The sequence below is a fragment of the Rhinopithecus roxellana genome, chromosome 15, assembly GCF_007565055.1.
Source record: "Rhinopithecus roxellana isolate Shanxi Qingling chromosome 15, ASM756505v1, whole genome shotgun sequence".
In the NCBI taxonomy this organism is placed as follows: domain Eukaryota; kingdom Metazoa; phylum Chordata; class Mammalia; order Primates; family Cercopithecidae; genus Rhinopithecus; species Rhinopithecus roxellana.
In genome coordinates this window covers 57,305,769-57,333,722 of record NC_044563.1, presented here as the reverse complement: position 1 = coordinate 57,333,722, position 27,954 = coordinate 57,305,769, and the positions used below count along the sequence as shown (strand labels likewise).

The window sequence follows — 27,954 nt, the reverse complement described above, 5'->3', positions numbered from 1 at the left end:
TTTATACTGGGGCTTACTATGTGCCAGGCACTATTCAAACCGCTTTACATGTATTAATGAAACTTATTCTCAACCCTAGGGGTAGGTACCTCATTATTCCCATTCAATAGGCAAGGAAACTGAGGCACAGAGAGGCTAAGGAATTTGTCCAAGATAATAAAGCTACTGTGGAGTGAGGATCAGAACTTCACTGGTGTCACTCCAGGGCCCAGGACTCTAAAATGCCTCCAGCTCCTGTATCTTACACAGTTGCTCCACTGCTGACCACCCCATTCCTTGTGCTCTGGGAAGAGAGGCTCCTGCAGTTGGGGCTGCACCCCTCTGCAACTGGGAAGTGGGAAATGAGGTCATGACAGAACTGTTCCACAAAGCAGGGTGTGGTTCAAAAGAGCTCATACAGGATTTAGAGAATTCCATATTCCATTCCCATCTCAGACTCTTTCTTGCTGTGTGACCTTAGGCAGATCATGAACCTCCCTGAGCCTCAGTTTCTACCACTGTCCGTGGGGACAATAATGCCTGCCTCACAGGGTTACTGTCAGGATGAGCTGGTACAGAGCTATTTCCTCTACTCCTCAATGTACCATGAACCTTGTCCTCTCTGACACAGAGTAGATCCCAGGGCTTGCCATTGATAAGGTGGGGATGAGGGTGCCACACTGCTCCTTGGGCACTGGGTTGAGAGGGGGCAGGTTTGCGGGCACCATACCTCGTGTATGGGCCACCAGAGGGTTGTTATGAAAGACGAATTCGCAGAGAGATGGGAAGAGAGCTACTGGTAGGACAGCATCCTCTTTTGCGATCTGTAATGAATGCAAGAGAGACTCTCAGGTTGACACCATCCCCACCTCTACCTAGGTATGTCTAGGCCCCTCACTGCAGGGCTACACGCTTGCTAGGATTGGGGGTAGTATTGGGTAAGACATGCTGCTGTGGATGGGACTCGCTGCTGGGTGCTGCCTTGTCCCTACAATATCACCTACTCGTGCAGAGAGTGACTTGCCCCTCCTGTCTGAAATTCCACCATCACTGTTGCGTGTTTAAGAGCTAAGAGTTTTTCCTCTCTTCTCCATGCTGGATATGTAGCCTGTATCAAGTATTAGGGAAGCTGGTGGCAAAATAATAAGAACAAACATTTGTGGTAAGAACAAACAAACTCTTTATCTCATGAAGATTCTGGAAGGTTGACAGGGCATTGACTTTAACTTCAGGATACAATTTGACACTTCATCTTCCTCAACACAAACCTCTACACACTCCTGATGGCTCTTTCACTGAAGCCAGTTCTGGGCACTTCTCTGGGGATGGATAGGGGGAAAGGAGGACCCACACATCTAAGGGATAAGTAGAGCCAGTGTTAAGAGAGACCTCATGGCTATCTGGGATACAGAGAATGCCCTGTGAGGCCAGCCTGCAAGTGGTGGCTTATTGGCCAAGCCAGCCTCTGAAGGGCAAAAAATATACAAGCTTTGTTGAGCAGACTGTCTGGAAAAGCTGGGGACCATCTTGGCGAGAGTATCTATTAGCAATGGAAATGTATCAGTGACATCAGGATCAAAGGGACCAGGAGTCGGGCAGTGGCCTATCAGACCCCTGGACACACTGAAAGGTATTGGGTCAGATGTAGGACCCAATGAAGGTAGTAAAGTCCAAGGGCTGGAAGAGGGAGGGCACTTCAGTTTAGCTTCCTCCGCAGCCTTACTGGATAGCACTAGATTTCTACTGAGCAACTAACTTCTCTTTCATTTTTATTCATTCAACCAACAAATATTTACTGAATACCTACCATGTGCCAAGCACTTTGTTGGGAATGAGCAAAACAGACACAATTTCTGCCATCAGAGAGCACTGTCTAGTGGGAAACAAGCACTGGGGAGACAGTAACACAGGAGAATAGACTTACAATGTGGTAAATGTCACAAGATAGGTGCATGAAGTAACAGGGTCATCGGACCCAGTCAGAGAGGTAAGAGGTGTCTCTGAGGTCTGAAGGAGGTAATTAGTGAACGCAGTGGGGCATGGAGTGTGTGGCAGAGAAACCTCTGTATTAACCAAAACCATTTCTCTACCTCTAGCACATGGATTTTATCTCCTAGCCTCCCAGGCAAGTACATGTGGTCACGTGACCCAGTTCTAGCCAATGCAACTTGGGCAGAAGTAGTAAATGTTACTTCTGTGTACAGTCTGTACCCTCCTGTACCTCCTCTACTTCCCTCCTTTTACCACAGTCCCCCTGCTCAACCATCTAATGGGATACATAGGATCCAGTTGAGTAGTGTTAAGACCCTATGAGATGACAGAACATAGCCAGAGGGGACCTGGGTCTCCGAATGATCATGTGGAAGGCTACCTGCCAATCAGGAATATCCAAAATGGACTTTGTGAAAGCAAGGAATACGCTTTTATTGTGTTAAGTGATTAAGATGTTTAAGTTTGTTGCAGTAGCTAGTCTTACTTTAATGCAGAGAGGAAGTGTTCTATATACAAAGAGAAAAATGTGTGAAAGGCCTCATAGCCTGCTGGAGGAGTTTAAAGAAGGCTAGTGTAATTAAAAGCAGAGAGAAAGAGGGCACCTGGTGCAAAATGGGGCTAGAAATGCAAGTAGGGGCCAAACAAAAGGTAGTTTAAGATTTGGGTCCTTGGGGAACTCATTAGATGGATTTTAGAAATATGAGGACCTAAATTTGACAAGACTTGGTGATGATGTAGATATTTGGGGGGTGGGTGGAGGATGGGGAGGTGCAAAAGAGAGAGAAGTATCAAAGGTGACAACTGGTTTGTGCCTTGAGTAACTGGATGGAAGATCAACCTATTCACTAAGATAGGGAACAATGAAAGAACATAAAATTTGAAGAAAAAATTCATTAGCTTGCTTTGGGTATGTGCATGTTGGCGGTACCTTTGAGGCCTCCTGGAATACAGTGGAGAGGTCTGCGTTAGAGTTAGAAATTTGTGAGTCACTGTTCATGAGCCAATGGGTATCTGAAGTCATCCCTAGGGAAACAGTAGGGAGTGAGAGAAAAGAAACTAGGAGTAGGCTTTGAGAGACTTTAACATTTGATCTTCTAGACCAGGGATCAGCAAACCTTTTCTGTCAAAGTGTTTTAGGCTTTGCAGACCATATGGTTTCTGTTGCAGCTATTCAATTTTACTATTGTTATACAAAATCAGCTATAGACAATTCATAAACAAATAGGTGTGGTGGCTTTTTTCCAATAAAATTTTATTTATGGACCCCGAAATCTGAATTTCATCTAATTTTAACATGTCATGAAATTTTATCCTTGTTTTGACTGTTTTCAATCATTAAAAAATGTAAACACCACTCTTAGCACACAGGCTGTACCAAAACCAGGACTGGCAAATATAGTACATGGCCCAAATCTGGCCCATGATCCATTTACTGAAGTTTCATTAGAATACTACCTTTCTCTGGCTGGGTGCGGTGGCTCACACCTGTAATCCCAACACTTTGGGAGGCTGAGGCAAGTGGATCACAAGGTCAGGAGTTTGAGATCAGCCTGGCCAATATGGTGAAACCCTGTCTCTACTTTAAAAAAATACAAAAAAAAAAAAAAAAAAACCCCACAAAAATTAGCCGGGTGTGCTGGCGGGTGACTGTAATCTCAGCTCCTTGGGAGGCTGGGGCAGAAGAATCACTTGAACCCAGGAGATGGAGGGTGCAGTGAGCCGAGATCACACCACTGCACTCCAGCCTGGGCAACAGAGTGAGACTCTGTCTCAAAAAAAAGAAAAAGAAAAAGAAAAAATACTACCTGTCTCATTTGTTGCCATATTGCCTTTTGTCCTACAAGAGCAGAGTTAAGTAGTTGCAACAGAGTAAAATATAAAATTCTGCTGCCATTATCTAGACTTCAGAGATAGAGGACGAACCTAAAAAGGTGCCCAATATGTTTTGATAAATGACTATAATGGTGGTCAAAGTGGGTGTAGAGTCTCTTGTGTGCAAATCAGGGGGTCAAGAGACAATCACTAAAGAATGGGAGATGCAGAATTTAATCTTGTCAGGATGCAAAATTACATTCACCCAAACCAGGTGATTAAAAAGTTGAAGAAAATTACAATTAAAAATTGATAAAAAATTGAATGATATTCAGGTCATGTGTATCACATTTTCTGTGAAATTAAGCCCAGCTGAAAGGTATGGGCTTAGGATTCTGGCTGACACAGCAAGCCGAAATCTGGCCATGGTGCTAGCCTGTTCCCTCTAGGGTGAGCTGAATGCTTCTGGAGATGCATTCAGGTTCCAATGATAACTTTAAATTTCTTCTCAATCTCATTGGGTTAAGGAGAGTGTAACAATCCGTCACATTTAGGAACTAAGTATTAAAGACCAAGTGAAAGTGATTATTTTACGTTTGACACAAAAATTTCTAGTGAATATTCTGAGTGATTTTCTGATGAATATTCTAGATGTATAACTTCTGTTTAAAGGCAGAATTTATTTTGAAGTTTGTAACTTTAATAAATTGAGTATTTCAACACAGCTGTATTATTTGACATGACTAAAACATCATTCATGGGGCCGGGCATGGTGTAATCCTAGCACTTTGGGAGGCCGAGGTGGGTGGATCACCAGGTCAGAAGTTCAAGACCAACCTGGCCAATATGGTGAAACCCCATCTCTAATAAAAAACAAAAATTAGCCAGGCATGGTAAGCAGGTGCCTATAATTCCAGCTACTTGGGAGGCTGAGGCAGGAGAATTGCTTGAACCCGGGAGGAGGAGGCTGCAGTGAGCCAAGATCACACCACTGCACTCCAGCCTAGGCGACAGAGTGAGACTCCATCTCAACAACAACAAAAATCATTCATTCATCTAACAAACTTGTTGAGCACCTATCATGTATCAGGTAATATTCTAGATAATGAGCATATAGATGTAAGCAAAACAAAGTCCTACTGCTAAAAGCAAAAGCACATTCTGGTAGTAGATACGTGACAATAGACAAAAAGATACAATACATTAGGTGGTAACTATCATAAAGTAAAATACCATTTAAAAACTCAGGTGCAAACATAGAAAAATGGAAGGAGGGCTGCTCCAACCTTAAGAAAAAAACTGAATAATCTATAAAATCATAACTTTTCTTGAGTCCAATAGAGAGCTAACATCCCAGGACAATTGTGGCCTGAAATCTAAGGAAATACTGATAGCTCCAAGGAGAGGTGGGACACAGACACTGGCCTGCCTGTGGCAGAATGTGGCAGATGCGAGTGCCACATAAGCACTTAAGAAGAAATCAGGTAAAAATTTTAGTGAATTTATAAAGACCAAGCATGGCCTAGAGCAAACCCCTTTAAGCTGCAGACATCCAGGGAGTTCACGCTCACTAGTGTGAGAAAGATTGGAGGCAGGAGAAAGACTGATGACAGCTTTCCTCGGTGGTGTGAGCCTGGAAGAGGAGATAGCTCCCACCACAAAAAGGCAGGGGGCTTTACGAACCCTTCTCCATAGTTAACAAAAGCCTTCAGCTGCTGAGGAAGATCAGCAAACCCTGCAGCCTGGGGCACTGCATCTTGGGTAGGGAAAAAATTAAAACCCACTACTCCTGTGGGTGGAGCAGGAAACCAACCTGGGCCTAGCACATTAGAGGTCTCCTACTGCTAGGAGAGGGGTAGGACCAAGAAAAAAGCCCATCCTTGAGACACAGGGTTGGTCCCAGGGCTGCCTAAGACTGGGGCTAGAGCCTCCCTTTGGCCCCTACCACCACTTGTTACTTAGCAAGCACTAAGTAGCAAGCAAAAGCAGTCTCTTGCTAGGGGGAGGAATGAGCATGTGGAGATAAACTCCTCTGAGGTGCAGGCACTCAGGGAAGAATGAAAACTGAGGACAAAGCACAAAAACTGAGAAAAACACTCTGGCACCCTAGGAAAAACCAATTATATGCTGTCTAAAAGAGACACACCTTAACTACAAAGATATAAATAGGTTGCAAGTAAATGGATAGAAAGAGATATACTATGCAAACAGTAAGTATAAGGAAGCTACGTAGCTATATGCAAATCAAACAAAATAGACATCAAGACAAGGAATATTATTAGAGGCAAAAAAAGGCAACTCATAATTTATAAAAGTATCCATACGTTAAGTAAATACAACAATTCTAAATGTATCTGCATCAAGAGCAGACTTCAAAATACATGGAGTAAAAACTGACAGAACTAAAAGGAGAAATAAGCAAATTCACAACCACGTCTGGAGATTTTAACACACTGCTCTCAGTGATTGATAGAACAACTAGACAAGAGTACAGAGAAGATCTGAGTGACACAACCAACCACCTTACCTTAACATTTACAGAACACTTTCCCACAAAACTGCAGAATATACATAGTTTTTGAAATGCACATGGAATGTTCACCAAGACAGACCGACCATAGCGTGAATCATAAAACAAGTTTAAATAGATTTCAGAAGAATGACATCTTACAGATTATGTTATCTGCACACAAAATAAATTAGAAATAAATACAAGACACCTAGAAGAGCCCCATATATTTGGAAATTAACTAAGTTCTTAAAAACCTGTGGATCAAAGAAGAAATCATAGGAAAAAGTGAAAATATTTTAATTTAATGAAAATAAAAAGAAAAGATATTACAATTTGTAGGACTCAGCTAAAGCAGTGCTTGGAGAAGAAATGTACAGCTTTACTTGCTTATATTAGAAAGGTCTAAATCAATTAACTAAAATTATACTGCCTAAGATGCAAGAAAAAGAGGAGCAAATTAAAATCATTTTAAGTAGAAGAACAGAAATAAAGTTACGAGCAGAAATCAATGAAGTGGAAAACAGAGAAATCCAGTGAAACCAGCAGCTAGTTTAATAAGAAAAAGTCAATAAAAGAGGTAATGTCTAACTATTTTGGATCAATAAAAGACATAAATTACCAATTTCAAGAAAAGGGGCCTGTGATACATCTATGGTCCACTGATTTTTGGCAAGGGTGTAACAATGAGGGAAAGAATAGTCTTTCCAGTAAGTGGTGTTGAGAAAGCTGGATATCCACATGCAAAAGAATGAAGCTGATACCTGTTTCACACTATATATAAAGACTAAGTTGAAATAAAGACCTAAATGTAAGAGCTAAAACAATAAAACTCTTAGAAGAAAACACTTGGGGAGTTCAGCTGTACCAGCTGCTTGCTGTAGAGGAATGTAAGCAGAGTATCTTACAAGTTTCCTGCATTTCAGACTTGAGTAGGGCTCAATTAGTGGGATTTTACAGAAAACCAAACAGGACATGAATATTGGAAAAATATGTTAAATCTGTCCCTTAGACTTTGTATCTGCTGTTCCCCTTAAGCTACATTTCTACCCTTACTTGACTCACCCCTCTTCACCTGATTAAACTCACAGATTCAGATCTCAGCTTAAACACCACTTTCTTGAGAACCTTCCTTGATCCTAAGTATTAGGTTAGACACCTCCCCTCCATCATTTACTTCATAACATGGTGAATTTCTTCATAACACTAAGCATGCTCGTATTGTGATGATTTGTCCCTATCAGTCTTCCTGTCTTCCTTATAGGTGATAAGTTGCAAAAGGGCAGAGGCCAAGTCTCTTTCCACAGCTGTATACCTAGTGCCTACCACAGAGCCTGACACGTGGTAAGTGCTAAATAAATATCTGTGACTGAAGAGATGGACTCCAGCCTTGGCCTGAACTCCCTCCACTTTCCCCACCCTGAGAATTCCTGAGCCCATGTACCTGTAATGCAGGGAATTGAATGGAAGGTTGGTTTTTAGGCCAGAGCAACTTGCATCCCACCCTCCCATCTGTGCCCCTGAGGAAACAGTAGAGGAGCAGAAAGTCACCTTGTTGTAGGCCAGGCTAAGGTATCTCAGCTCTGGGAAGGGTGGGGCCAGCGTCTGGTTCCTGGCCTTCAGTGACTTCACAGGAAGGATCTCGAATATGGGAGGAAGTGAACATATCTTGGTTGTCTTAGAAAGAAGGAAAAGTCAAAATCAAAGTGCCCGATAATAAATAAGGTCACTAAGGGCCAACAGACCCTTTCAATGGAACAGGGTGGAATGAATGACCTTCCTAGAGAGACTTAGCCAAAAAGAGACATGTAGGGTCATAAGGGTAGATGTCACCATCAGCCCAGAATTCTGGCTCCAAGTTCTCTTAGGTCATATGATGAGCTAATTCTCAAGTACCCAAAGTTCCATTTTCAAGTTTTCTGAGGCCACAGAATAATACAGCACTGGTGCAGACATCAGAGGTACTTGGTCCCCACCCTCTCTCTCTGCCCTACAGCAGCTTACCCTGAATTGGCCCTTCTATACAGTTGGGTTAAAATTTCTCCAGAAGGCAAAGGGGAAGGTGCTTGTGTCCTTAAGGGGAATTTTTCTAGTGGGGAGAGGGAGAGGGAGGTGTCTTGAGCCTTGAACACCTGCTCTGATGGGCTAGCCCACATCCTCGAGTTGGAGGGTCTTCATTTGGGGATGAAACAACAGTCCTGAATGACTTCAGCCAGCCCGTGGGGGCTGAATGTGGCATGCTGCATCTGGATCCCTTCTTGCAGGGTCATGTTCTTTTCATACAATCCAGACTGCCACAGGTTCAACATATTTGATCAAGCAGAAAAAGGTCATTGTTGGTTTAACCATACATAACTCACTACACTCACTAATTCCTGAGTTCGATGGAACCACAGGATATTATAAGGGTAGATGTTGGGCTAAGGGTTAGGTTCAGATGAACTAGATTCTGTCTTAAGCTGAATTAATTAATCACTATGGAATCTTAAGCAAGTCACTTAAATTTTGCTTGTTCATTCAATGAACATTTATGGGGCACTTACTTTGAGCCAAGTATTTTGTACCCTTCTGGGTCAACTTGTAAAACCACATGGGTGGACAGGTCAGTCATGGGTGAAAATAAAACAAAAACCGGTGATGGTGTCTGGGAACTCAGATGACTTGCCTCTCCCAGTGATCCCAAGGCAATCTCTGAGACGCAAGAGTGGAATGCAGTGGCAGTCTGATAAGGCAGTCTCCTCCACTATGTAATTCCCTACTTAGAGCAAGGGTGTGTGAACTGAAGGGGGTAAGTCAGACTGCAGTACAGACAAGGAAAAGCCAGAGAGTCAAGATGAGGAGTATCCTGACCCAAGGGCATAACTGGCCCTGATGGGGGCAGAGAGGGCCCTGTCTTAGAGGGAGATGCATCTGATTTTAATAAGAGAAAGGCCACTAAAAGTCTCAACTATCCAACTCACTTTCTAGATTTTTAGATGTCAGAGAGCTGATCTGAGCACTGAGCAATCCTACAAATTATCTTTGACTTGTGAGGTAGACTGTATAATGGCCACAAGCCCCTCCATCCCACATACATGCCCTTTTGCAGTGTGACCTTGCTGCTCCTCCCATTCAGAGGTGGAGACCATGTGTTTACCCTCCTGAAATTAGACTGGCTGTTACATAAGAAACAATTTGTCTGGTCTTTGTCCCAGGTTCCTGGCACTGAGCTTCTAAAACCCTTGGAGTTTTCTGAGTGATAGGAATATCTTTGTTATGCAGGACTCCTTGAGTCACACCTGAGTTTAGGGTAGTGACATGACTCAGGATGGAGGCTGGCCATGCCAGAAAGACTAACCATGTGGCTAGAGAGTTGGGGCTTTGCACCAGCCTGACCCCTGGGGAGGATAAGGAACTAGAAATTGAGTTCAATCAGGTGGCCAATGAGCCTCCAATAAAAGCTCTGGACTCTGAGGTGTGGGTGAGCTTCCTGGTTGGTGAGCACATTCAGTGTGCTGGGAGGGAGACATGCCCTGATTCCACAGGGAGAGGCAAGAAAACTCTCAAACCTCACCTTATATGCTTTTCCATTTGGCTGGTCCTGACTCATATCATTTATAGCTGGGGTCCCCAACCCTTGGGCCACAAACTGGTGCCAGTCCTTGGCTTATTGGGAACTGGGCTGCACAGCAGGAAGTAAGCAGCGGGTGAGTGAGCGAAACATCATCTGTATTTACAGCCACTCCCCATTGCTTGCATTACTGCCTGAGCTGCACCTCCTGTCGGATCAGCAGTGGCATTAGATTCTCATAGGAGCACAAACCCTATTGTGAACTGGGCATGCGAGGGATCTAGGTTGTGCGCTTGTTATGAGAATCTAATGCCTGATGATCTGTCACTGTCTCCCATCACCCCAAGATGGGACCGTCTGGTTGCACAAAAGCAAGCTCAAGGCTCCCACTGATTCCACATTGTGGTGAGTCATGTAATTATTTCATTATGTATTACAATGTAATAATAACAGAAATAAAGTACATAATAAAAGTAATGCACTTTAATCATCTGAAACCACCCACCCCACCCCAGTCCATGGAAAAATTGTCTTCCACAAAACTGGTCCCTGGAGCCAAAAAGGTTGGGGACTGCTGCATTATAGTAAAACTGTGATTATAAGTATAACCCTTTGCTGAGTTTTATGAGTTGTTCTAGAAAATTACTGAACCTGAGTGGGTTGTGGAAACTCTTGAATTTATCACCAGTTGGTCAAAGTGTGGATAGCCTGGGGACTCCTAAACTTGTGTCTGGCTTCTGAAGCGAGGGAAATCTTTTTGGGAACTACCCTCACTTGCGGGCTCTGTGCTTAACTTGTGGGGTCTGCACAAACTCAGGGGTCAGCGTCAGAATTGTACAGCAATATAATACTGGGCTTTTGATTTGCTTTGACCAACAGAATGTGGAGAAGTGACACTATTTCAATTTCAGAACCTTTCAATTCATCCTTGCTCTCCTGAAACCCTGATGCTGTAATGAAACCATACTGCAATGTAGCCCAGGAGGAAAAGACCACAGAGAAGATGCCAAGCCATGCCAGCTGTCTCCTTGAGCCCAGACCACAGCGACCCTGCCGGCTAAATGCAGTTGCATGAGTGAGCCTTGGCGAAGCCAGTGGAATCACTTCATCAACTCAATTGTGAGTGGTGAAAAATAATGAATTGTTTCTGGGTTGGTCTGAGCAAGCAGCTATAGTTAACTAATAGAATTTCTCACACAGTTGTATCTGTGGGGAGGTTGTGTACTGAGCTGCCTCTCTAGGATGCAGGTTGGCTAAATGAAGAGATATACTATTTATTGTAAGTGAATAAATCAATATTTAGTTTACATGCACCAGTCTCCATGAGCATCTGCCGAGAGAGAAAAAACAATTTTCTGTGCTAACAAAAATCAAGGGTCTAAACCTATGACATCAAGGATTAGGTCCTGAATAGTGGTGTATCTGGCAAGGACTTTTCCAGCTTTGGGGGACTCTAGTTAGGGAGCTGCTGGTAGCAGCTCCACTTCAATGCCAATTTTATCACTTGAGGCAGCTGCCATTATTACATTATGCTAAACAGCATGTGAGAACAATGAAAGTTAAGAGTAGACAGGTAAGGTCAAGACATGTCTGTCTGTGGCCAGCACAGGACCTGGTACATGGTAGGTACTTGGCAACTACCTATACAATGAATGGGCTCCCTCAGTGTGATCTATAGAAATGAGTCTCATGGCTCCATTAATTTATTTCATTTTGTCTATTAAAATTAATATTCTAACTCAGGAACACAAATATAAAGTAGTCAGTTCCTACCTCTGAGGTTGAAAATCCAGGGTAAGATGAAAACACAACCTCTGAAACAGAAGAGAAACAGAATGAAGGTTGGTGACAGCATTGACTGATGCCTAGAGCACCCTGGATATAGATCTGCCATCCACTGTGTGCAGCAGGGCACCTCCTAGAGGGAGTCCTCATTGGTCCTCGGCCCCAATGCTAACTAGGAAGAGGAGCTGGCTGTGACATGCATCAGGTAATAAGTCCCTTTGCACTAAGGATAAAATACAAACTGCTTATCCAGTCCTCTGAAGTCCTGCATGACTGGGCCCCTGCCTACTTCTTCAATCCCATTTCATGATACTCTCTCCTTCATTCACTGTATTTCAGCCACACTGACCTTTTATCTGACTTTAAAACACCTAAGCACTTTTGAGCCTCAGAATTACTGGGGAGTCCATACTGAGCAGAAAGCTAACCAACTGTCTTAGAAGAGAAAAATATATATAGAATACATTCTGTCAGAAGATTTGGAAATATTTGTTATATTAGTAGAAACAGAATGGGTTGAGTCAGTGTATTCAGAAGAGATACCAAGAACAACCAGCACAAAGTCATAAGGAGGAGGGTACAGAGTGATTTCATTCTTGGGACCGTCAGAATGAGATGAGTCAATGAACAGCTGAGTTCAACCTAACACAGCATAGCATCTGATGGGACTAGATCCTGTGCAGACATTGCTCACCTTTACCCTAGTTAACCAATACCTTCTAAATGTTAATGATATTATAACGAGAAAAGTCACATGAAAATGAAGAAAACAGTAATAGGGGATGGAACAACATGGCATAAATAACTTCTCCTGTGATGAGGGTCTGCAAGGGAGTTTGGGAAAGCCTTGTGCAATGAACAAAGTAGGAATTCCCTGCAGGATGGGCCATGGCTGCAAGTGTGAGTGCTAATCTGTGAACCCTAGAAAACGACAGCACCTCTAGAAAGATGGGCACACTGTCTGATCCCGCATCCTGCTCTCCCCACAATCACAGAAATTACTGCATTTTAAGCTTCTGATTGAGCATTGTTATACGAACAGACTAAACAATCAAGAATCTCTTACTATTTGAGGAAAATTAGCAATATAAAAAAGAGAAGAATTATCACCTGAATAAAGTTTATTTAACAAAAGTTATAAAAACTTCAAAATAGAATAATCAGTATCCTCTGAGAAATGCCAAAGTTTCACTCCTGAAACAAAAGCAGATTGCTGTGGAAGCAAAGCTACTAACAAAGCTGTAAATTTATAATGAAAATAACTCATACATGTGCTGGATAGAAGAATGGACCCAGTTGAAGAACTAATTCATAAAATAGAAGACTGAGTGGAGAGACTCTCAGAATGCAAAAAGGCAGAGAGAAGATGGTGGAATAGAAGATAACCCACTCATGTCCCCTCACAACCACAAAAATTCTACACCCACCCACAGTCAAAAGTCTCTCTGCAGGAGCATCAAGATTCAGGTAGGAGTTTGTGAAACACTGGTGGATCCCAAGACCTTGAAGGACTGTTTTGAGAATACAGACCAACACCAGTGGCTGATCCACCAAGCTTGCTCCCCAGTTCAAGCCTAGAAACAGCCCAGGCTTCCAAGGTCCTGGGCTACAGCCATATTTGGCCTTGAGCCTGCAACCAAAACCATCTGCAGAGAGGTCCAGAAGGAGTAGTGCACACTAGTGCCTTGGTGGAAAGGCTTGTCTGCCTGCTGACATTGGTCTTGGCAGTAAGCCTGAAAGTTGCCCTGTTTTTCTGATCCAGCCCCTCTCAGCTGAGGTCCCTGCTCACCATCTCTTGCACAAGGACCCAGAGGGAGACTCACCCATATCTCGCAGCCTGAGGCTCCCAGATGAGTTTACCAACTTCTGTCCCACAGCAAATTCCAAGGGGACCCAAGTCTCAGACTTGGTCCCTCCAGCTGCAATCAGAGAACTAACCAGACTGTGCAGGGACTTGCTGTAAGACACATGCCCCTCTGAGCCAATGAGACTGGGCTTTCTAGCTTTCACCCTGCAGCAAATCCTGAGAGAGCCCAGTCTCAGTTCTGACCCCTGTCACTACAGTGGAGAATTATCCTGTCTGTGCTGAGACCTGCTGGGAGACACATGCCTGTCTGGGCCAACAAGATGGGCTCCTTCCCATAGCAAATCCCACGGGGGCCCAGTGTCAGCCCTGGCCCCTCCTGCTGCAATCAGGTAACTATCTCATCTGCATAGGGATTTGCTAGGAGACACATGCCCCTCTGAGCCAATGAGACTGGGCTCTCCAGGCTCTACCTCACAGCAGATCCTGAGGAGGCCCAGTCTGCGATTTGGCCCCTCTTGCTGCAGTCAGGGAACTATCCTATCTGTGCAGGAACTTGCTGGGCAATGTGCACCTCCCTAAACCAAGACAGGGCTCTCTAGCCTCTGTTCCACAGCAGATCACAAGGAGGCCTGTGGTCACTTCCAGCCCTACCCACTACAATCAGGGAATTATTCCATCTGTGCAGAGCCATGCGGGCAGCTGTATGCCTGTCTGAACCACCATGACAAGCACACCAGCCTCCATCCCACAGCAGATCCCAAGGGGGCTCAGTCTCAGCTCTGGCCCCTCTTGTTGCAGTCAAGGAACTACTTGTGCAGGGACCTGCTAGGTGGCATACACCTGTCTAAGCCAATGAGATGGACCACCAGCTTCATTCCTACAGCAGATCCCAACATGCCCCAGTCTTAAATCCAGTCCCTCTGGCTACAGCTTTCGCAACCCTCTCAGTCTTTGCAAGACTTGCAGCAAGCCTGGGTTTAGACCATCCCTCAGTGCTGAGATGCCAGTAGTGGTCCCAGGCTCAGGAAACATAAGTCAGTCTGCTTAGAATCGCTGGAAGTCCCTCTGAAGAAGGACAGGCACAAACAAAGCCAGACTATTAAGGCAAAAATAAATATCTAATATTTCAAGGCAAGGACATCACACTTCTACAAAAATCAAGAACATTCAGGGAAATATGACGTTACCAAACAGACAAAATAAGATGCCAAAGATCAACCATAAAGTAATAGAGATGTGTGATCTCTCAGACAAAGAATTCAAAAGAACATTTTTTGGGGTTTCTTCTTTGTTTTTTGTTTTGTTGGAGACAGGCTCTCATTCTGTCACCCAGGTTGGAGTACAGTGGCACAAACATGGCTTACTGCAGCCTCAACCTCCTGGGCTCAAGCAATCCTCCCACCTCATGTGCCTCCCATATAGCTGGACCACAGGCATGCACCACCATGCCTGGCTAATTTGTTAATTTTTTTGTAGACATGGGAGTCTCACTTTGTTGTCCAGGCTGGTCTTGAACTCCTGGGCTCAAGAAATCTTCCTACCTCAGCCTCCCAAAATGCTGAGATTATAGGCATGAGTTACCATGCCCAGCATGATAACAGATGTTTTAAGAAAGCACAGTAAACTTCAAGAAAACACAGAGAATCAATTCAGAAATTTACCAGAAAAATTTAACAAAGAGATTGAAATAATTAAAAAAAAAAAAAAAAAAAAAAAAATCAAAGAAATCCTGGAATTGAAAAATATAATGAATGAAATGAAAAAGGCAATAGAGAGTATCAACAGCAGAATTAAACAGAAGAAAGAATCAGTGAGCTCAAAGACTATATGAAAATACACAGAGTAGAAAAAATGAAGAAGAATGAAAAATAAAGAAAGCTTGCAGGATTTATGGGACAACATCAAAAAAGAAAATATTAGGGTTGCTGAAGTTAAACAGGGATATGAGAAAGACAAAGGGGGTACAAAGCTTATTCAAAGAATAACAGAAAACTTTCCAAATCTGGAGAATGGGTGTGTGTACACATACCCCACCATGCCATTACTGCCAGCATAAGCACACCCACTTCCACTGCCACCACACTGCCACTGCCAGCATGAACATTAAGCATGGACACCCGTGGCCCTGCACCCTGGCCCATGCTACCACTGGGCCATCCAAAGGATGGCACCTTCAAAGACTGAAGGATTACCAGCCCACACAGATGAGAAAGAACCAGCCAAGAACTCTGGCATATCAAAAAGCCAGAGTGTCTTTTTAACCTCCAAATTACCACACTAGTTCTCCAGCAATGGTGCTTAAACAGGTTGAAATGACAGAAATGGAATTCAGAATATGGATGGGAATGGAGATCACTGACATTCAGGAGAAAATTGAAACCCAATACAAGGAATCTAAGGAATAAGTAAAATAATACAGGAGATGAAAGATGAAATGGCCATGTTAAGAAAGAAGCAAAGTGAGCTGATACAGCTAAAGAATTCACTTCAAGAATTTCAGAATACAATTGCAAGTGTTAACAGCAGAATCAACCAAGCTGAGGAAAGACTCTCAGAGCTCAAAGACTGGCTCTTCAAAATAACTCAGTCAGACCAAAATAAAAAAATAGTAAGGAAGAATGAACAAAACCTCTGAGAAATATGGGATTATGTAAAGAGACCAAAAATATGACTCACTGGTATCCCCGAAAGGCAGGAAGAGAAAGCAAGCAACTTGGAAAACACATTCTGGTTATCATCCATGGAAATTTCCCCAATCTTGCTAGAGAGGCCAACATTCAAATTCAGGAAATGCAGAGAACCCCTGTGAAATACTACACAAGAAGACCATCCCCAAGAAACATAGTAATTGGATTCTTCAAGGTCAAAATGATAGAAGAAATGTTAAAGGAAGCTAGAGAGAAAGGGCAGGTCACCTACAAAAAACCCCATCAACTAACAGCAGACCTTTCAGCACAAACCAGAAAAGAATGGGGGCCTACAGTCATTCTTTTTTTTTTCTGGTTTTTTTTTTTTTTTTTTTTTTTTTGAGACAGTCTCGCTCCCATCATCCAGGCTGGAGTGCAGTGGTGCAATCTTGGCTCATTGCAACCTCTGCCTCCTAGGTTCAAGTGATTCTCATGCCTCAGTCTCCCAAGTAGCTGGGATTACAAGCATGTGCCACCACACCTGTCTAATTTTTTGTATTTTTAGTAGAGACAGGGTTTCACCATATTGGCCAGGCTGCTCTTGAATTTCTGGCCTCAAATGATCCACCTGCCTCAGCTTCCCAAAGTGCTGGGATTACAGGTGTAAGCCACTGTGCAGGGCTCAGCATTCTTAAAGAAAAAAGAATTTCCAACCAAGAATTTCATATCCAGCCAAGCTAAGCTTTGTAAGTGAAGGAGAAGTAAGATCCTTTTCAGACATGCAAATGCTAAGGGATTTCCTTACTATCAGATATGCCTTACAAGAGTTCTTGAAGGGACTGCTAACCTTGGAAAGAAAAGACTGTTACCAGCCACTACAAAAACACACTTAAGTAAATAGACCAGTAACACTATAAAGCAACCACAAGAACAAGTCTGCATAATAATGAACAAATCCTAACATCAATATTCACTTTGAATGTAAATGAGTTAAATGGCACAGAGTGATCAGTTGAATAAATAAGCAAGACCTGATGGTATGCTGTCTTCAAGAGACCCATCTCACATGTGATAACACCCACAGGCTCAAAGTAAAGGGATGGAGAAAAATCTACCAAGCAAATGGAAAACAGAAAAAAAGCAGGGGTTGTTGAATTTATTCTAAACTCAGACAAAACAGACATTAAACCAACAAAGATAAAAAAGACAAGGACATTACATAATGGTAAAGGGCTCAATTCAACAAGAAGACATAACTATCCTAAATATGTATGCATCTGACAGAGGAGCACCCAGATTCAAAAAGCAAGCTGCTTTTAGAGACATACAAAGAGACTTGGATAAACACACAATAATTGTGCAGGACATCAATACCCCAATAATAATATTAGATCATTGAGACAGAAAACTAACAAAGATGTTCATGACCTGAACTCAACACTTGACCAAATGGACCCAATCGACATCTACAGAACACTCCACCCCCAAACAACAGAATATACATTCTTCTTAGATGCACGTGGCATATATTCTAAAGTCAACCACACAATCAGAATAGAACAATTCTCAGTAGAATTTTTTTTTTTTTAATCATACTAACCACACTCTTGGAGTACAGCACAATAAAATAGAAACACTAAGAAAATTGCTCAAAACCATATAATTACATTGAAATAAACCTGCTCCTAAATGACTTTTGAAATAATGAAATTAAGGGAGAAATCAAGACATCCTTTGAAACTAATGAGAACAAAGAGGCAACATACTGATACAGGAGGTAGAAAGAAATTATTTAGGCAGATAGGGTCCTCAGCAAAGCTTCCCTTTTAGCAAGAAGGAGCCCAAGAAATTATTTTTTTCTAACAAAGAGCAGCCTGAAAAATTGAGCTGAAAACATAGATAAGCAAGCTGGAAGTTTGAACGGGGGAATGCCAGCAGTTGTGCCAATAGAAAAGGGCTACCTGGGAGCCAGGCATGTCCAACATGGAGGCTCCATCTTCCCTTTTTTGTTACTATGTGTACAGTAAAGGAATGGGCAACATGGTGCAGGCTAGGCAGAGGACTTGCCTACATAATAAAAGATCAGTATGGGGACGACCAGGTTTTTGTGCCCTATGTAAATGACACACCTAGTGTAATGAGTTTTTCATACCCTATGCAGATGGCACACCTGGTCCAACCAATCTTTCACACCCTATGTAAATCAGATACTGCCTCCTCATCAGGCACCTATAAAAGCCCCTGCATTTAACCACATATCTGACAAGCCATTTCTGTGGGATCCCCCTCTCCAGCAGAAAGTTATTATCTTTCTACCTATTAAACTTCCACTCTTTTTTTTTTTTTTTTTTGAGACGGAGTCTCGCTCTGTCACCCAGGCTGGAGTGCGGTGGCCGGATCTCAGCTCACTGTAAGCTCCGCCTCCCAGGTTTACACCATTCTCCTGCCTCAGCCTCCCGAGTAGCTGGGACTACAGGCGCCCACCACCTCGCCTGGCTAGTTTTTTGTATTTTTTAGTAGAGACGGGGTTTCACCGGATTAGCCAGGATGGTCTCAATCTCCTGACCTCATGATCCGCCCATCTCGGCCTCCCAAAGCGCTGGGATTACAGGCTTGAGCCACCGTGCCCAGCCTAAACTTCCACTCTTAAGCTCACTCTTTGTGTGTCCAGGTCCTTGATTTCCTCAGCTGTGAGACAACAAACCTTGGGTATCACCCCCACCAATGAGGCCACTTCATTGTGGGGCCCATCTGGGATCCAAGGTAGACTCATTGGAAGGGTGAGTATAGAAGCAGACCCCAAATCTTTACTTTCATTTCGGGGCCTTCTGCCCTCCATTTTAAAATAAAACCAAAAACACTTGATGTCTGATGGCCACCTAGATGCCCTTAGAGCATGCCACCCATCTCAAGACTCAGATGACAGGCTTGCTGGGGAAAACTTAATGAATCCCTCAGTACCCTCAGGGTGCTGGGAATGTTGACTCTGTTTCAAACCAGTTTCCTTTCACGGAGAGCCTAGCCATTGCATGGGGCTGGAAGAGGTCCAGAGGCAACTGATAGTTCCTGGCCAGGGATATACTCAGGTGTTACCTATAGGCTTCTGGATTAACCTCAGACTCTGACTGCCTAATGAGCATCAGTAACAGGATCTCCAAGCTTTTCCTATTGCATTTTTCCTTCTTTCCTGTCGACTGCTATGTCTCCTATCTCCTCTCTGTATGAAATGCTGTGGGAATTTTTATACTTCAGGGAAATAATCCTGTTAGATAGTATCAGCAAATGCCATAGTAACCAGGAATATAATACAAAGGATTGCCATTTTTGTGATTTTCTAGGAATAGAGGATCTCCCTTTCCCCCACTGTGAGCATCAATCTCTCTACCCTTGGTCTGGAGATCACACGGTATTTCAAGGTCTACAGCACCACCTAGTGGAATAGAAATCCTCTCCATGAAGTATCTTCTCAGCCCTTTGCCTAAACACTCTAGTTTCCCAATTCTCCTCCCTTTTTGTACTCCTCTATTAGAGGTCAGGCTTTATGCCTCTTTTGTGAATGGGAAAACTCAACAATGAGGAGGAAAATGTCCTCCAAAACCAAATTTTAGTTTTGATACTGTCCCATCAGCAGGAAAACCACCATTCAGTTCCTACATTCTTTTAAGGCATCTATTCTGCCTCCCATTAAAATGGTACTTAAATAGTAAGGGTTTGTTATGTCTTAAAGTTAACCAGAACCACTGCCTAACAATAAATATTTTAGTCCAGGCCATAATAGCAGTATAGAGCTCAACCCAGTACACTCTCTCCATAAGGGGACTTGCAAATACAGCTGTTACATAGTCTTTCCCAAGAGCCATCCATCATACAAGTCTGGGAAGTCAAAGGGAAATCACCAGTGGAGGATTAGAGTTGCAAGGGTGAATGTGACTAAATCCATCACTTAGCTCCTTTAGATCCATGGCTGAGGGACATGCCTGCATCCAAGAGTAGCACCTTTAACAGATGCTGGGGCTCAGGGAACCAAGAAGGGAAAACAGTTGGGGGATGCTCCCATTGTCTTCCTCTCTACCTTGGGCCATTCCAAAGGAAGGAGGGGAATAAGGGACTCCTTGTCTCCCCTATCTTTCCAGCCATCTTTAGCCTGCACCCCTCTCAAGTGCATTCTGAAGCACTGAGACTCCTTTAATCCTGAAACTTTGCTTTTGCACAAGGGCATGGCCTTCTTACTAGACCTTTGCAAGCACTGGACAATCAACCAAGCTCTTTTAGCAGTCATATCAGGCAATCCAAAAGGTAATGATTCCCCAAAACTAAAAAAGCAACTTCAGGCAGCTATTGAGTGTCCCGGCTCTTCCTGTCACCCTTATTTGGGGCCCCCTCCAACTGTGCCATCAGTTCCTCTAGTTCCACCATCTCCAAAATTCCCCACTCCCCCAGCTTCACTCTTACTCCTACAGGAAATGACCAATGGAGGTGATTCCATTAGGGTTCAAGTTCCCGTCTCATTGCATGACCTTAGGCAAATAAAGGGATACTTAGGCTGATTTTCTGATGACTCCAATAGGTATATAGCTTTCCAAAATTTAACTCAGGTGTTTGACCTCTCATGGAGGGATGTTATGCTGCTTCTAAGCCAAACCCTAACTGCAGCTGAAAAACAGGCAGCTCTGCATGCATCAGAGAAATTTGGAGACAAGCAATATGTCTCTTATAGTAGGCCAAAAAGGAAAAGAGAAAATAGGGAAGGTGAAGAGATAGGGGAACCATCATTCCCAGTGGGGAACTATCATTCCCAGTAGGGAAGAGAGGCAGTACCCTCTTGACAACCCTGATTTGGAACCCCGATGACTTCACAGATGAATGGAAAAGGAAACACTTATTAATGTGCATATTGGAGGGCCTACAAAGAACTAGGAGAGCCAAACCTCTTAATTACTCTAAACTGGCCAAGATAAACCAAAAGCCAGATAAGAACCCTGCAGCCTTTATGGAAAGGCTGAGAGAAGCACTAATAAACCACACCTCCTTATCCCCTATTCAGTCAAGGGACAGCTCACCCTAAAGGACAAGTTTATTACACAGGCAGCTCCCAATATTAGAAGGAAACTGTAGAAGCAAGCTATAGGACCAGATAGCACCTTGAAAAACCTCTTGAGGGTGGTTACCTTGGTCTTTCATAATAGGGACTGGAAGGAGGCCCTGGAGAGAGGAAACACAAGAGAAGGGCAGAGCCTATAGTAGCTGCTTTGCAAACTTGCAAAGTCCAGGATCCCCAAGGTGCATCCATTAGTTGCTACCAGTGTGGCAAGTCAGGGTACTTTAAGAAGGAGTGCCCAGGCAGCAAGCAGAAGCCACCTCAAGCATGTCCAGCCAGTGGTTGGGACCACTGGAGATCAGACTGCCCCTGGAGACAGAGGTTACCGGGTTCAGAACCAGTCTCACAGATGGTCCAACAGGACTGATGGGTCCTGGGGTTCAGACCCCTGGCTCTAGCAGCTCAAATTGTCATTATTGCATAGGAGCCCCAGGTGATTCTGAAAATTGAAGGAAGGAAGGAAGGTGGACCTTATTCTAGACATTGGAACCAGTATCTCTCTTCTCCCTAATCCAGGCCTCCCCTTTTCCCATAGCATGACCATGATGGGCATCTCAGGAAAAGTTCTAACCTGATATTTTTCTCAACCCCTTGGTTGTAGTTGGGAGGACTTATTATTTACATATGCCTTCTTACTCATGCCTGAAAGTCCCACTCCTTTATTAGGCAGAGACATTTTTGCTTGCGTGGGGGCCAGCATCCTTGTAGCCCCAAGAAAAACTCGTTGTCTCCCCCAGGTGGAAGCTATTATTAATCCAGAAGTGTGAGCAACTCAAGGAAGAATAGACCAGTCCAGATCCACCTTAAGGATCCCACTTCTTTTCCTAACCAGAGACAATATCCCCTAAAGCCAAAGCTAGGAAGGGGCTAGAAGCCATTATTAATAACCTGAAAATGCAGGGCCTCCTCAAACCCTGTAGCAGCCCCTGCAACACCCCAATATTAGGAGTGCAAAAATCCAGTGGAGAATGGAGACTAGATCAGATCCTCCACATCATTAATAAGGCCATAGTTCCAACTCATCACCAACTCAGTGGTCCCTAATCCCTATACTTTGCTAACCCAAGTATCTGAGGGAACTAAATGGTTCACAGTCCTAGATCTAAAGGATGCCTTTTTCTATATAGCGTTACATCCTGATTCTCAATACCTGTTTGCCTTCGAAGATCCCTCTGGCCAGATGTCCAGTTAACATGGACAGTGCTGCCTCAGGGATTTTGAGACAGTCCCCACTTGTTTGGACAGGCACTGTCAAAGGACCTCTTTGAATTTTCCCATCCTCAGGTCAGGGTCTTGCAATATGTAGATGACATAATGCTTTGTGCCCCAACTGAGGAAGCATCTCAGGAAGGCAGTGAAGCTCTTCTTAATTTCTTAGCCAACAGAGGATATAAGGTTTCAAAATCTAAGGTCAACCTTTGCCAAACCTCAGTGAAGTACTGGGTGTAGTGTTGTCTGAAGGGACCAGAGCATTAGGGGAAGAAAGGATTAAGCCAATATCCTCCTTCCCCCTCCCTAAAACCTTGAAGCAACTAAGAGGATTTGGGGACATTACAGGATTCTGCAAACTCATCTTGGTATGGTGAGGTAGTTTACCCCTTATATCACCTCATAAAAGAAACTCAAGGCTAGGCACGGTGGCTCACGCCTGTAATCCCAACACTTTGGGAGGCCGAGGTGGGCGGATCATGAAGTCAAGAGATCAAGACCATTCTGGCCAACATGGTGAAACCCTGTCTCTACTAAAAACACAAAAATTAGCTGGGCATGGTGGTGCATGCCGGTATTCCCAGCTACCCGGGAGGCTGAGACAGGAGAATCACATGAACCTAGGAGGTAGAGGTTGCAGTGAGCCGAGATCACACCACTGCGCTCCAGCCTGGGTGACAGAGCAAGACTCCGTCTCAAAAAAAAGAAACTCAAGTGGCTAAAACTCATTTCCTAACCTGGGAACCTGAAGCTCAAAAGGCCTTTAATCAGTTGAAACAAGCCTTACTTAGGGTACTTCGCATAGGGAAGGTCTTCAATCTTTATGTATCAGAAAGGAAGACAATGGCCCTGGGAGTTTTAACTCAAGCCCAAGGACCAGCTCAACAGCCAGTGGGCTCCCTAAGTAAGGAACTTGATTTGGTGGCTAAAGAATGGCCATCATGCCTCTGAGCCATTGCCACAGTGGCCCTACTGGTACCAGAGGCCACTAAATTAACCCTGGGAAATGGCTTAACTGTTTATAACCCACATAATGTAGCAGGACTGCTGTCCTCTACAGGATGCCCTTGGCTAACAGAAAGCTGACTCCTTAAATATCAGGTTCTGATATTAGAAGGGTCTACAATCCAATTAAAAACTTGCTCTTGCCTAAACTCAGACACTTTCCTCCCCAAGGAAACTGGGGAACCTGAACATGACTGTGAACAAGTTGTGGTACAGACCTATGCAGCCAGGGAAGCTCTCAGGGAAACTCCCCTAGAAAATCCAGACTGGACCCTCTTCACAAATGGAAGTTCCTTTGTGAAGCAAGGAGTCTATAAGGTGGTATATGCAATGTACACTATGAATGACATTGAAAGTGCACCCCTCTCCCCAGGCACAAGCATTCAACTAGCTGAACTGACAGCTCTTACAAGAACACTTGAATGAAGCAAGGGAAAGGTAGCTAACATTTACACAGACTCCAAGTATGCTCTCTTAGTTCTTTACGCTCATGCTGCCATTTGGGAGGAAAGACACTTTCTTACTACTAAAGTAAGAAATAAAATAGCTATAAAATAGCATCAGGAAATTAACAAGTTATTATCCTCGGTTTTCCTTCCATGAGAGGTAGCAGTGATGCATTGTAAGGGACATCAGAAGGGAGCAGATGAAGTAGCCTAAGGAAACAAGTTAGCTGATCAGGCAGCCAAGTCAGCAGCAAGTCAGCCTCAGGGCCTCAATGCACTTGAAGCCCCTCTAATCTGGGAAGGCTCCATAAGAGAAATTAAGCCTCAGTATTCCCCTGCAGAAGCAGAATGGGCCACTTCTCAAGGGTATACTTTTCAGCTCTCAGTATGGCTACAGTCAGAGGATGGCAAACTCCACTTGCCAGCCTCCTGCCAGTGTAAAGTCCTTAAGATCCTTCACCAGGCTTTTCACTTGGGAAAGGATAAAACTTATCGTGTGCCCAGAGATTTTTCAGGAGATAACTTATTAAAAACGGTCAAGCAGCTTGTTAGTGCTTGTGAAGTCTGTCTTAAAAATAATCCCCTTGGTCGGGCACGGTGGCTCACACCTGTAATCCCAGCACTTTGGTGGGTGGATCACTTGACGTCAGGAGTTCAAGACCAGCCTGGCCAACACTGCAAAACCCCAACTCTAGTAAAAATACAAAAAAGTTAACCGGGTGTAGTGGTGCACGCCTGTAATCCCAGTTACTTGGGAGGCTGAGGCATGAGAATTGCTTGAACTCAGGAGGTGGAGGTTGCAGTAAGCTGAGATCGCACCACTGCACTCCAGCCAGAGCGACAAAGTGAAACTGTGTTTCAAAATTATAATAATCCCCTTAACAGGCATCTCCTTCCTCCTCAAACCCAAAGAATGGGAAGCCATCCAGGGAAGGATTGACAGACTTCACCCACATGCCAAAGAAGAAGGACATCCAATACCTCCTGGTATGGGTAGATACTTTCACTAACTGGATAGAAGCATTTCCATTCTGTACAGAAAAGGCTTCCGAGGTAACAAAAGTGTTAGTTAATGAAATAACTCCCCATTTTAGTGTACCTAAGTACCTTCAAGGTGACAATGGCCCCTTGCTTAAGACAGCTGTCACACAAGGGGTCTCAAAGGCACTAGGCATACAGTATCATCTCCACTGTGCTTGGAGACCCCAGTCCTCAGGAAAGGTAGAGAAGACAAACAATATTATCAAAAGACATCTCAGAAAACTGTCCCAAGAAACTCACCTTCCTTGGGTCACTCTTCTTCCCATGGCTTTACTGTGGGTAAGAAACACCCCTTCAAAGTTAAGTCTGACCCTGTTTGAAATGCTGTATTAACAACCTTTCCTTACAAATGATTTTCTATTAGACCAAGAGACCTCTAAATTGGTTAAGCATGTAACCTCCCTAGCTTACTTCCAATAGGAATTAACACAACTAGCAGAAGCCCAACCCCCCAAAATAGGACCATCATTATCTAACCCAGGAGATGTGGTATTAATGACTCTGCCCTCTGTCTCCCTACCTAAGCCCAAGTTAGGAGGGGCCCTACACTGTTCTTCCAACCCCTCAGCGAAAAATGTTACAGGAATCAACTCCTGGATGCATCACTCAAGTCAAAGCCTGGAACCTGAGAGAGCAACCCCAGAGAGCCCAGAGGAATGTGCTGGATATCAATGTGAAGAAATAGGAGATCTTAAGCTGAAAATCATAAAAGATAAGTAAATGAGTAAGGGCTATTCATCCTACTCAGTCCTACCTTATCAGATACTTTCAGTTATTTCTACTACTTTACCTCTCGAGATTCACTGTCAGATACTAGAACTTTTTGACGCATACTTGTGGGAAGATTTTGATTATCCATGAGATTACACTTGTAACTTCATAGACTCCCAAAGGGAAATTCTATATCTTGGTAAGTAAAATTTTAGATGGAAATTATCTACTACACCACCCTTGTGGAAACTGTTACACTTTCTCTGCTATTTGCAGTAGGACTATATACTGTGGCACCTGCAATGTAGAATTCTGTATGGAAAATTCTAATTTCTGTAATATTTTGCCTAATTATAATCTTTATAACAGGATTAATAATTACAGGAAAGATTTAGCCAAGGTTAACACTAAAGTTATTCTAGCCACCCAATAATGTGTTCCTCCCAATCACATCACAAGTCATAAAAGATAGCCCAGGCCTAAAATTATCTTCTAATGACAAATCAAGGGGGAATATATTTTTTTTCAAAGAAAAATGTTGCTTTTGTATTACGCTTCAGGTAAAGTACAGCGACATCTGATGGAGGCAACTAGTATTACAACCCATCAAAATGGCTATCAGGTATTAAACCCTACTGTCATGGTTGTAGCCTACAGTACCCTCACTAATAATGGGATTCTTAATATTCATATTCAAACCCTATATTCTAAACCTTCTTGTAAAATGTATCTCTTCTTGCCTAAAAGCTATTAAACTCCAAATGGTGCTGCAGATGGAACCACACATGGACATGCCTTTCTTCCAAGAACCCTTAGATCAACTCCAGAAGGAGCCTTTGCTGCTGTTACCCACACGATGCCCATCTTTCACAGGAAGTAGCCAGAAAGAGTTGTCCTCCAATACCCTTAACAGCTGTTAGCATTTCCACTCCTCAGGGGGTAAATATGATACAGGAGGTAGAAAGAAATTATTTAGGCAGATCATGAGGGTAAAAGAGTCCTCAGTAGAGCTTCCCTTTTAACAAAAGGCAGTACAAGAAATTATTTTTTTCCAGCCAGGCACGGTGGTTTATGCCTGTAATCCCAGCACTTTGGGAGGCTGAGGCAGGCAGATCACTTGAGGTCAGGAGTTTGAGACCAGCCTGGGCCAACATGGTGAAACCCTATCTTTACTAAAAATACAAAAATTAGCTAGGTGTGTTGGGGCACACCTGTAATTCCAGCTACTCAGGGGGCTGAGGCAGGAGAATCACTTGAACCCAGGAGGTGGAGGTTGCAGTAAGCCAAGATTGTGCCACTGTATTCCATCCTGGGTGACAAAGCATGACTCTGTCTAAAAAAAAAAAAAAAAAAAAAAAAGATTTTTTTCTCCAACAAAGAGAAGCCTGAAAAATCAAGCTGCAAACATAGATAAGAGAGCTGGAATCTTGGACAGGGGAATGTCAGCAGCTATGCCAATAGAAAAGGGCTACCTGTGGGCCAGGCATGTCCAACATAGAGGCTCCATCTTCCCTTTTTTTGTTGTTACAACATGTACAGTAAAGGAATGGGCAATGTATCACAGGCCAGGCAGAGGACCCATCTGCACAATAAAAGATTTGGGTAGGGGTGACCAGCTTTTCATACCCTATGCAAATGGCACAGCTATTCCTAACCAGTTTTTAGTGTCCTATGCAAATGGCACATCTGCTCTAATCAATCTTTTGCACCCTATGTAAATCAGAAACTGCCTTCTCACCAGGCACCTATAAAAACCCCTGCATTTCACTGCAGATCCAGCAACTTATTTCTCCAGGACCCCTCTCTCTAGCAGAGATATTCTCTTTCTTTCACCTATTAAACTTTCACTCTTAAACTCACTCTTTGTGTGTCCATATCCTTTATTTCCTTGGCCATGAGACAATGAACCTCACGTATCACCCTAGACAACAAGGCTGCTTCAATACCAGAATCTCTGGGACACAGCTAAGGTAGTGTTAAGAGGGAATTTTATAGCATTAAATACCCACATCAAAAAGTTAGAGAGATCTCAAATTAACAACCTAATATCACAACTAGAGAAACTAAAGAGACAAGAGGAAACCAACCCCAAAGCAAGCAAAAGACAAGAAATAACCAAAATCACAGCTGAACTGAAGAAAATTTAGATGCAAAAAACTATTCAGAAGATCCACAGCCTGGATATGGTGGCTCATGCCTGTAATCCCAGCAATTTGGGAGGCTGAGGTGGGATGGTTTCTTAAGCTCAGGAGTTTGAGACCAGCCTGGGCAACACAGTGAGACCTTGTCTCTAGAAAAGATAAAAAAATTAGCTGAGTATGATGATGTGCACCTATAGTTCCAGCTACTTGGGAGGCTGAGGTAGGAGGATTGCTTGAGTCTG

General features: G+C 43.5%; 1 protein-coding gene across 3 annotated transcripts in view; it reads right to left on the bottom strand.

Annotated features, from left to right (window-relative positions):
• XRRA1 (X-ray radiation resistance associated 1) overlaps positions 1 to 27,954 on the bottom strand; it is a 99,456-nt gene that overhangs the window by 10,310 nt on the left and 61,192 nt on the right. For all 3 annotated transcript variants that reach the window (XM_030917413.1, XM_030917414.1, XM_030917415.1), the window contains 3 exons: positions 11,616 to 11,656; positions 7,844 to 7,969; positions 710 to 803 (listed from right to left, as the gene is read on the bottom strand). In XM_030917413.1, the coding sequence (XP_030773273.1) occupies positions 710 to 803; positions 7,844 to 7,969; positions 11,616 to 11,656 (261 nt within the window). The remainder of the gene's footprint in view (positions 1 to 709; positions 804 to 7,843; positions 7,970 to 11,615; positions 11,657 to 27,954) is intronic.